The sequence below is a fragment of the Macaca mulatta genome, chromosome 5 (assembly GCF_049350105.2).
Source record: "Macaca mulatta isolate MMU2019108-1 chromosome 5, T2T-MMU8v2.0, whole genome shotgun sequence".
In the NCBI taxonomy this organism is placed as follows: Eukaryota; Metazoa; Chordata; class Mammalia; order Primates; family Cercopithecidae; genus Macaca; species Macaca mulatta.
In genome coordinates this window covers 152,508,977-152,520,287 of record NC_133410.1, presented here as the reverse complement: position 1 = coordinate 152,520,287, position 11,311 = coordinate 152,508,977, and the positions used below count along the sequence as shown (strand labels likewise).

At 44.6% G+C, this 11,311-nt stretch overlaps 1 protein-coding gene across 1 annotated transcript in view; it reads left to right on the top strand.

Annotated features, from left to right (window-relative positions):
• Positions 1-2,795: 2,795 nt before the first annotated feature.
• Positions 2,796-11,311, top strand: part of FREM3 (FRAS1 related extracellular matrix 3) — a 108,996-nt gene continuing 100,480 nt past the window's right edge. The window contains exons 1-2 of the mRNA XM_001092507.5: positions 2,796-8,706; positions 10,950-11,039. Coding sequence (XP_001092507.5) covers positions 3,516-8,706; positions 10,950-11,039 — 5,281 coding nt within the window. The 5' untranslated portion in view covers positions 2,796-3,515. The remainder of the gene's footprint in view (positions 8,707-10,949; positions 11,040-11,311) is intronic.

Sequence of the window (11,311 nt, the reverse complement as noted above, 5' to 3'; positions counted from 1 at the left end):
ACTACCATCAGAGTGAACAGGCAACCTACAGAATGGCAGAAAATTTTTGCAATCTACTCATCTGACAAAGGACTAATATCCAGAACCTACAAAGAACTCAAAGAAATTTACAAGAAAAAAACAAACAACCCCATCAAAAAGTGGGCAAAGGATATGAACAGACATTTCTCAAAAGAAGACATTCATACAGCCAACAGACACATGAAAAAATGCTCATCATCACTGGCCATCAGAGAAATGCAAATCAAAACCACAATGAGATACCATCTCACACCAGTTAGAATGGCGAACATTAAAAAGTCAGGAAACAACAGGTGCTGGAGAGGATGTGGAGAAATAGGAACACTTTTACACTGTTGGTTGGATTGTAAACTAGTTCAACCATTGTGGAAAACAGTATGGCGATTCCTCAAGGATCTAGAACTAGATGTACCATATGACCCAGCCATCCCATTACTGGGTATATACCCAAAGGATTATAAATTATGCTGCTATAAAGACACATGCACACGTATGTTTATTGCAGCACTATTCACAATAGCAAAGACTTGGAATCAACCCAAATGTCCATCAGTGACAGATTGGATTAAGAAAATGTGGCACATATACACCATGGAATACTATGCAGCCATCAAAAAGGATGAGTTTGCGTCCTTTGTAGGGACATGGATGCAGCTGGAAACCATCATTCTTAGCAAACTATCACAAGAACAGAAAACCAAACACCGCATGTTCTCACTCATAGGTGGGAACTGAACAGTAAGATCACTTGGACTCAGGAAGGGGAACATCACACACAGGGGCCTATCATGGGGAGCGGGGAGGGATTGCATTGGGAGTTATACCTGATGTAAATGATGAGTTGATGGGTGCAGCACACCAACATGGCACAAGTATACATATGTAACAAACCTGCACGTTATGCACATGTACCCTACAACTTAAAGTATAATAATAATAAATAAATTAAAAAAAAAAAAAAGAAGTCATCCTACACTTGCACTGGTTTCTCCTGCCTGACACCTAGACTGCATAGTATGTCGATCACTACTTCTGATTCTCTTTCATTTTTCTATTCATTCATTCATTCATTCATTCAATCAATCAACAAACACTTATTACATACCTGCTATGTGCCAGTACTTGGCATAAGCACTAAGTATCAATGGTGAACATTACATACTCCCTGCTCTCCTACAGCTTAAAGCCAAACAGGGAAGACAGACGCTAATCGACCTGTACATGAATAAATAATTACAGAGATTTTGCAACATGGTTTGAAGAGCATATGAAAAGTGCTTCCTGAAGAAATGGGACTTAAACCGGGAGGTAGAAGAGAAATCAGAAAGGTGTGGCAACATTAACAACATGAGAGATAGCTATAGGAGTTTGCGGGGTGGAAGTTACTAATGACCTTAGCGAAAGTTTTGTTGGTGTGTCTAAGGTGGAAACCAGACTGGGAGTGCCCTAAAGAGACAATGAGTGAGAGGTGAAGAAATGGAGACAGTAACGAAATAAAAAACCCTTTCAAGACATTTAATGGTGAAGAAGAGGAGAAGGGAATATATGCTTAAGAGGGAGGGTCAGAGGACAAAAATATAAATATAGTAGTTTAGCTTTCTGTTATCTCAGCTGTCCACATCCATCTCTACTTCCAGTGAAAATAGCACGGAAAAAAAGGTACTTGTCCCAAAGTGAGTGAGTGTGCTTGAAAAAGAACCAAAGCTGCACTCTTATAGGAATATTCATTAGGTAACTTTAATATATGCAAACTAATAAAAGTTCTACCATGAAAACCCATCCTTTGGACAAGGCAGCAGCTTTATAAAATATAATATAATGACTCATTTTTACAATGAAATTTTACTGGTGTTTCAATTAAAAATATATTTTAAAATAATATTTTCCCAGATACACTGAATATGGTATAATTAGGCTAAACACATATTGATTCAAACTTATTATCTCAAAATTCTGTTATATGAACAAATCTGTGTGCTAATGGGGCACACTAACATTCAACTAAAGTGAATTGTATAGACACATAGCATTTCACTGGATGATTACTTTAAATGTTTAGAGAGAAAATTAAATCTTTCAAGTCACTAGCAGATTATTCTTGCCCTGGAAATCAGCTGATGCTGTTGCTGCAGTGAATAAAACAGGCATTTGTAACACTGTAAAAAACTAAAAGAATAACTTGGGGATGACATTTAAAGAGTTCTAGTCCCCCTTGAAGCCATTTCTATCAATATAGTTTTAGGCATCTATTTTTACTGCCATCAAAAGGTCTCTCACATTCACATTAATTTTATAAGGAAGCAAGTTACTATTATTACTACTTTATTTATAGAAAAAGATTACTCTGCACTGTAACTAAATTGGTTATTTTAAAACTTAAAAAGTTAATAGGATTTTGTTAAGTACCTAACACTACATTCATGGTCATCTTCATCTGAGAGCCACGAAGAGCCTGATTCCGGGTGTCAAATAGATTGAGCCACAGAAATTGATCCAAGTACCTGTGTTAAATATTTTCTCTGCTACTGTTTCCCTTGACATCCTCCCCTCTGGCTACTGTCTACGAAGAAAGTAATTAGAAAACAGCATGTCTAATAAACTAACAGGCAAATCACTGTTGATCAGATATGGAAATCACATTCTAAGAAAACGGAAAGAAGCCGAGCCGCACACCTGATTGTGTTATGTGAGACCCAATGACAAAAAAAAAAAAAAAAAAAAAGATTACAAGCTATTCAAGTTTGGGTGCTGATTTTCTTTTTCAAAACCTGAGCAGAAGAAAAATGTCAGGGTTGTTTGGAAGCACCGAATTACAAGATCCAGACAGCCAGCTAGAAAATCCTATTTGCAAAATAGCTCCCACCAGTTTCTTTTATGTCCGAAGTGAGACTCAGTTTTTGGCTAGAAAATACACTCCTGTCTGCGGTAAGGAAGAGGAATGGTGTCTCTCCCCCTTTTCAGAAACACCATTCCCTGGATGAATGGACAGCAGGAGCGCAGTCTCACAGACGCAGGACTGACCCGAGTACAGTCACCGTCTCTCTCCCAACCCTGAGGGGGGACAATCCCTTTGTGGCACCCGGGAAAGAGAGTATCCAAACGAGCTGGTCGGAGTCTGGCAGCGTGGGCAGCAGCGCGGCGACCACGGCTCCGGGCGCGAAGGTGTGTAAGGTAGGCGGGGTGAAGCACCCAGGAGCGGAGGGAAGAGCGCTGCACCCTCGCTAAGTCTAGCCGCGCTGGGCGCGTATCTGGGCGGCCCCAGAAACCAGCAGAGGCAGACTTGGGCCCGGGCAGAGCAGGAGGTGGGCAGAGCCCGTTCCCCCGCTGCCGTTACCTGCAGCAGCAGAAGCGCAGCCGCTGGCTCTTGCTGGATCCGCGCGTGGGCTGCCGACTGGACAGCAGCTACCGCCTCCACTGCCTGCACCTGCGACTCAGCGGATCCCTCTTTGGACAGGGCACCCCCACTCCGGGAATCCCAACGCCAGGAGCCATCCATGGCCATGACGGGGGCTTCTCGGCACCCGACTGGGACGCCCAGCCAGCTCCTTGTGGCGCTCGCCTGCCTGCTCTTGAGTCGCCCTACGCTGCAGGGACAGGCATCCTCGCTTGGGACCGAGCCCGACCCGGTGCTTTACCTGCACGCCTGGGGTGCACTTGAAGGCACTCGCCCCGACGGCCCTAGCGTGCTGATTGCCAACCCTGGACTCCGGGTGCCCTTGGGTCGTTCCCTTTGGCTCGACCCGCTCCGGGACCTGGTGATTGGAGTGCAGCCGGGGGACCGGTGCGAAGTCACGGTACTGGACGCCCTGCCGCTGCTCAAGGGCGCGCTCTCCCCGCGCCGCTTCCCCTGCGCCTTCGGGCCCCGCCAGGTCCTGTACACTCATTTCGGCTCCCACAGCCCCGGACGCGCCCGGGTGCTGCTGCAGCTGCGCTACGACGCCCCGACTCACACGTTGGTGCTGCCCTTCACGCTGGCGGTGGACGTGGTCTTTTCCCAGCTGGAGCTGGTGACGCGCAACAGGCCTTTGGTAGTGGAGAAGCTGCAGGGCTGGAGCCGTGCCATCGACAGGAGAGTGCTGGACTTCGCCTCCCTGAAGTCCAGAGCCACGGCCACCCGCAGGTGCCGGCTCACCCCACTTCCTCACGAGGACGGCCCCCTGCCCAAGTACGGGCGCTTGGTGGACGCGATGGGGGCCCCTCTCCCCAGGGGCAAGCGCGTAGACTGTGAAGCTTTCCTCCGGGCTGGGGTGCGCTATCAGCACACCGCTGCCTCCTCGCCCAACCGGGACTACTTGCCAATGATGGTGGAGCTGCTGGGGCCCGAGGGCCAGGACGCTGGGTCCGCGGGTGTGCTGGTCCGCGAGCACTTCCAGCTGCTGGTGAGGATCCTCGGGGGAGCCAAGAACACACCGCCCAGACCCAGCTTCATGGCCACGATGATGATGGAGGTGGATCCGTTTGTGCTGACAGCCCTGACACCTGACGCACTAGCCGCGGAGGACGTCGAGTCAGACCCTGGCGACCTGGTGTTCAACATTCTCAACGCCCCCACTCCCGCACCAGGGCATCCAGGGCAGCAGGGCTACGTGGTCAGCACCGACGACCCTCTAGGCCTTCCAGTCTCCTTCTTTACCCAGCAGGAGCTGCGGGAGCTGAAGATTGCCTATCAGCCCCCTACAGAGAACTCCCATGGAGAGCGCCTCTTTCAGCTGGAACTGGAGGTGGTGGACGGAGACGGCGCCGCCTCAGACCCCTTTACCTTCATGGTGACAGTGAAATCCATGAATACTCTGGTCCCAGTGGCTAGCCATAACAGGGGACTTGTGCTTTTTGAAGGTCAGTCAAGGCCCTTGTCCAGCACCCACAGCGTTCCTATCAGTGATAAAGATAACCTGGAAGAGGTGAAAATGGCTGCAGTCAGGGGCTTGAGACATGGGCAGCTGGTGGTGTTTGGGGCACCTGCTGGGTGCAAGTATTTCACACCTGCGGACCTGGCAGCAAGGCGAGTGGTGTATCAGCATGATGGCAGCAACACCTACAGTGACAACATCATCTTCCGGATGGAGGACGGACACCACCAAGTGGAATTTCTCTTTCCCGTCACCATCCTACCTGTGGATGATGAACCACCAATGGTCAATACTAACACAGGACTCTCACTGACAGAAGGGCAGGTGGTCCAGATCTCTCCCTTTGTACTGAGCGCTACTGATATTGACTCTGAGGACTCAACCATCCGCTTTGTGCTAGAGAACCAGCTCTTAGAAGGAAATAAGGAAGAGCCACAGTGGGAGCTGGCCCCTGGTTCCTCCCACTCAGGCCACTACCTGGGGGACATGTTGCTGCGGCAGGCTGAACTGCCTCTCTCCACCGAAGGTGGGGACTGGCACTACATGGAAAAGGAAGGGCTTTATGAGAAAGTGGTGACTGAGTGGCTACAGAGAGACATAATGGAAGGGAGACTCTTCTACCGCCATCTTGGACCACACAGCTCTCAAACTGTAATGGTCCAGCTGGCTTTCCATGTGCAGGATGACCATGACCCACCCAATCTCTCCAACCAGCACATTTTCACCATCAAGGTCCAGCCAGCGGATATACTGAGTCCACAGCTGTATCCAGGAACTACACTAGAAATGACTGTACAAGAATACCAACTCACTCACTTCCAGAAGAACTTCCTCCGATACATTGACCAGGACTCTGATGACCAGAACCTATGGTACACCCTACTGACACTCCCGACTGACACAGATCGAAACCACCAAGTCCGGGCTGGAGAAATTGTGCTCACTGATTCACCAGACACACTCATCATGCACTTCACCCAAGCCCAGGTAAATCAGCGTGAAGTTGCCTACCAGCCTCCACAGAAGTTAGGTATTGCACCACGGGTTGTGCAGTTTACCTACCAGGTGGAAGATGCTGCAGGCAATAGCGTGCCAGGCACATTTACATTATTCCTGCAACCTGTGGACAACCAGCCCCCAGAAGTCACCAACAGAGGCTTTACTGTCTTAGAGGGAGGCAGCTTTAACCTCAGCAGTAATGAGCTGCATGTTACAGACCCAGACACAGACATTGACCAAACTGTCTTCATATTAGTCCGCGGTCCCCAACATGGACGCTTGCAGTACTTTAAAAAATGTATGGTCCCAGGGGAATCTTTCACGCAAGCTGATATTATTAATGGGAGTGTCTCTTACCAGCATGGTAAAGACCAGACAACTACCAGTGACACTTTCCATCTGGAAGTAAGTGATGGGGTGCACCATATACCCATCACCATCCCAATTTCCGTGCATCCCAGTGTGGCTAACGAAAGTCCTAGGATCTCTATCACAAGTAGTTCATTATTGGATGTTTCTATAGATGTACTAGAGAATAAAGGCACTGAAATTACCATGGGTGTCACCCATGGCAAAAGGAAGGACGTACATCACTTGATGCTGTCTTTCATTGTAAAGGACAGCCCCAAATTGGGCACTATTCTGGTCAATGGTTTGCCCACAGAACGATTCACCCAAGAGGACCTCATCAGTGGGAGAGTAGCCTATGTCCACACTGGAGGTGAAGTTGGTTTTCAAAAGCAGCACGATGCCTTCAGCCTCATCCTCTCCAATGATTCTTACCAATGGGTAGTGGGGAATAGCATAATAGAGAGAGTACAGGTACGAGTAACTGTGCTGCCTGTGGACAATGTGGGCCCCAGGGTCTTGGTGAGGGAGTCCTTCATTGTCTATGAAGGTGAGAAGAACTCCTTGACCTTACAACATCTCCATGTTGAAGATGTGGACACTCCTCAAGATGAACTCCTCTGCACAGTGACTAGTCAGCCAGCCTCTGGCTACCTGGAAAATATTGCACCAGCTCCTGGTTCAAAAATGTCCCAGTCTGGCAGCCCCATCAGTGCTTTCTCCCTCAGAGATGTCCAAATGAGGCATATCAATTATGTACAGAGTATTCACAAGGGAGTAGAGCCACAAGAGGATCAATTCACCTTTTATTGCTCTGATGGCATCAACTTCTCCCCAAATGTCTTCTTCCCTATAATCATCCTACCCACCAATGATGAGCAGCCTAAACTTTTTGCCCATGAGTTTGAGGTACTAGAGGGGATGAGCCTGGTCATAGACACTCAGCTGCTCAATGGAGCAGATGCTGACCTGCCACCGAATGAGCTCCACTTTCAACTCACAGTCCTCCCTCGGCATGGACAAATCATAGAGCAGCTGGCTACGGGCAGCCAGCCCATCCACAGCTTCACCCTCAAGGAGATTCAGGAGGCCTCCACCATTGTGTATGAGCATGATGACTCAGAGACCAAAGAGGACAGTTTTGAGGTCTGGCTAAGTGATGGCAAGCACACCACCCACAGGAAGGTACCCATTGTAGTGACCCTAGTGGATGATGAAACTCCTCAGCTGACTGTCAACAACGGGCTGAAAGTAGAGAAAGGACACTCTGAGATTATCACAAATCAGATCCTCAAGGCCACAGATCTTGACTCAGATGATAAGAGCCTCAGTTTTGTCCTCCATTCTGGGCCTCAACAAGGGCTTCTACAGAGGCTGAGAAAACCCAGAGGAGAAGTGAGGAACAATCTTACTCTGGGAATGAACTTTACCCAGGATGAGATTGACAGAGGCCTCATCTGCTATATCCACACAGGCCAAGAAGGGATTGTTGATATTATCAAGTTTGATGTGACTGATGGGGCTAACACTTTGACAGACCACTACTTCTATGTCACTATTGGCAACTTAGACAAGGTCTTCCCTGAGTTAATCAGCAAAAGGATCACCTTAACAGAAGGTGCCAGAGTGACCCTTACCAACAGTCTGCTTAGCAACAGTGATATCAACAGCTCTGATGAACATCACTTTAACATTACACGGGCTCCAAGCCTGGGTCACCTAGAAAGTTCTGACCATGCTGGGGAACCCATTGCCTCTTTCACTCAGCTTCAATTGGCTAGCAACAAAATATCCTATGTCCATACTTCAAATGATGAGAAAAAGATGGACAGCTTTGAGTTTCAAGTGATCAGTGAACTCTACCCTGTGTCCAGAACCTTCAGGATCTTCATCACTGATGTGGATCATAAGAAACCTATCTTGACCATCCATAGACTAACACTACAGAAAGAGGCTAGCCAACTGATCACTCCCCTTGAGTTGACAGTGGAAGACAAGGATACCCCAGATTATCTTATTCTCTTTACCATCACCCAGGTCCCCATGCATGGCAAGATTTTGTACAATGGTAGCCATCCTGTGACCACTTTCACCAAGCAAGACTTGAACAAGAACATGATTAGCTACAAGCACGACGGCAGTGAGACCACTGAAGATAGTTTCTCCTTGACGGTGACAGATGGCACTCACACTGATTTCTATGTCCTCCCAGACACTGCCCTGGAGACACACAAACCTCAAGTAATGAGGGTCCAGATAAGATCATTAGACAATAGGCTTCCCCAGATTACTATCAACAGGGGTGCCCTAACCTTGAAGCACCTTCACACTGGGCATATGGGCTTCTTGATTACCAGTAAGTCTCTGAAGGCAGAAGATCAGGACAGTCCCCACAGGCTTCTGAAGTATAAAGTTACCAGAGGACCAGAGCATGGCTTCATTATCAGAACTGGCCTTGGAAACCAGAGCACTCGAGTGTTTACACAAGGTTAGTATGCATTCTTCCCTGACTATTCTGTCCCTCCCCTTCATTGGATCAGATCTCTCAGCTTTGTGTAAAATTGTCCTGACCTCAGACATTTGCACTAAGATTCTTGTTCTAATAAAATACAGTAAAGTATGAAATTATTCTAAAAACAAACAAAGCAACAAGTCCTTTTTCATCAATTTCATCAGAATGCCTATTTAACAGGAACTCACACATATTTCATAAAGTTGTAGTTACACCTTAAAACTGCTAAACACAGGAGGACAGCTTCTACTTCTGAAATATTATAAGATAACCTTATATTAATTCTGATAATATCAGATTGATTTTGAATTTTAAGAACGACATATAGAAATCATTTGCTTAGTTATTAGTAAGTCCAGATTTCTGAAGATGTTTGGTATCTAGATTTTGGATATAAATTCCTACATTGTTCATTTTTATTATACTATTCAAATGTAATTTCTACATCTAATAAAAGCACAGAACTATGTTTGCTTGAGATTATTTTTTTCTTTTATATTTGGTGTTACTACTAATTATGAACTAGAGGCAGGTCCCTCTACTTTCCCAGGTGATGTGATACCTGCTGGTTTTTAAATGCTCTTTATGTTGTCATAACTTTTTTAGATAGCTCTGTGCGTGAAATGTCCCACACATGATACATGTAAACCTAGATGCAAACTCAGAGGAAAACTTACACATGTTTAAAAAATAGTTTGGTTACATTTTCAGAATTTCTTCTAAAGCAAATGAAATCATATGTGGTTCTCCATGGCATGTGTATACCTATGTGACAAATCTGCATGATATGCACATGTATCCCAGAACTTAAAGTATAACAGAAAAAGAAAGAATGCAATCACAACAGTGATAACATTTTCAAATATTTAACTTTATAAACTTTTTAAATAATAAAATCATATGACTCTATAAGAATTATTTCTACAAACAAACACCTCCGAGAGCAAATTGTTTTTAAAATACTAATAATTACCAATATAAAAACATAATTATAGACCTTCATAACAAATTATTACCCAAGAGAATAGGCAATAGGAAAAACTCATGATTTTATTCTAATTTTCCTTTTTCTTAGGATGCAGCAATTATTCTTGTTTAAATTCATTTTGACAAATAGTTCATGAGTATCCACAAATATGTCAAGCTCTATACTTGGGCAGAAGATTCAAAACCAGATAGACCTGGCTCTCCATAGAGGGCCAGGATGTTGTAAAGCACACGTAACTAGAACGCCCTCCTTGCTGGGCTTTAGCACCCAGAGAATATGCACATAGTAGCACTGTGACAAAGTCAGGGTTTCTTAACTTTTATTTTAGGTTTGGAAGTACATATATTTAAACTCATGTCATGCTGGTTTGTTGTACAGATTATTTCATCACCCCGGTATTTAAGCCCAGTACCCAGTAGTTATCTTTTCTGCTCTGCTCCTTCCTCCTACCCTCCACCCTCAAGAAGACCCCACTGTCAATTGTTCCTTTCATTGTATTCATGAGTTCTCATCATTTAGCTCCCACTTATAAGTGAGAATATGCAGTATTTGGTTTCCTGTTCCTGAATTAGTTTGTTAAGGATAATAGCCTCTAGCTCTATCCATGTTCTTGAAAAAACAACAACAACAACAACAAAAACACATGATCTAGTTTTTAATGGCTGCATAGTATTCCATGGTGTATATGTAATATATTTTCTTTATCCAAAATATCATTGATGGACATTTAGGTTGATTCAGTGTCTTTGCTATTGTGAGTAGTGCTGCAATGAACATTTGCATGCATTTGTCTTTATGGTTGAATGATTTATATTTTTGGGGTGTATACCCAGTAATGGGACTGCTGGGTTGAAGGATAGTTCTGCTTTTAGTTCTCTGAGGAATCACCACACTGCTTTCCACAATGGCTGAACTAATTTACACTCCCACCAACAATGTATAAATGTTCCCTTTTCTCTGCAACCTCACCCAGCATCTGTTATTTTTTGGCTTTTTAATAATCACCACTCTGACTGGGGTGAGATGGTACCTCATTGTGATAAAGTTTCAAACTAAAGTTTTATTTTTGACATTGTAGCTTTAAGAAGATTCATGTTCACTTAATCATTATTTTCAAATTTATTAATTGGAGTATTTCTATGCCTAATTAAAACTTTGAAGCTGTTAACATACTCATTTTCATTTGTGCCAATATGACTGTGTGTGACGTTTGCTCTTTTTTTTTTTTTAGCTGACATTGATGAGATGAAGATATCCTATGTCTTGAATGAGGGCAGCAATGCATCAAAGGACATCTTCTATTTCTCTGTTGAAGACAATGGTAAGTCAATAATAAAACCTTCAAAAGGACTCGTGGTTAACTAAAATCAACATAAAATAGGAAAAAAATTAAATAATTTCTAGGCAAGTACAGGTATATATAGGCAAGTACAGGTATCATATAAGCAAGTAATCACAATCAATAATGTCATAATACAAACAAATTAATTCTTTTTGTTTCTCTTATGGTCCTGTGCCAAACGATTCTTGATAAATAACTTTTTAGGAAGAGAAAGCAATGAGGGATTTGATGAGTGAAATGTGAAGTATTTT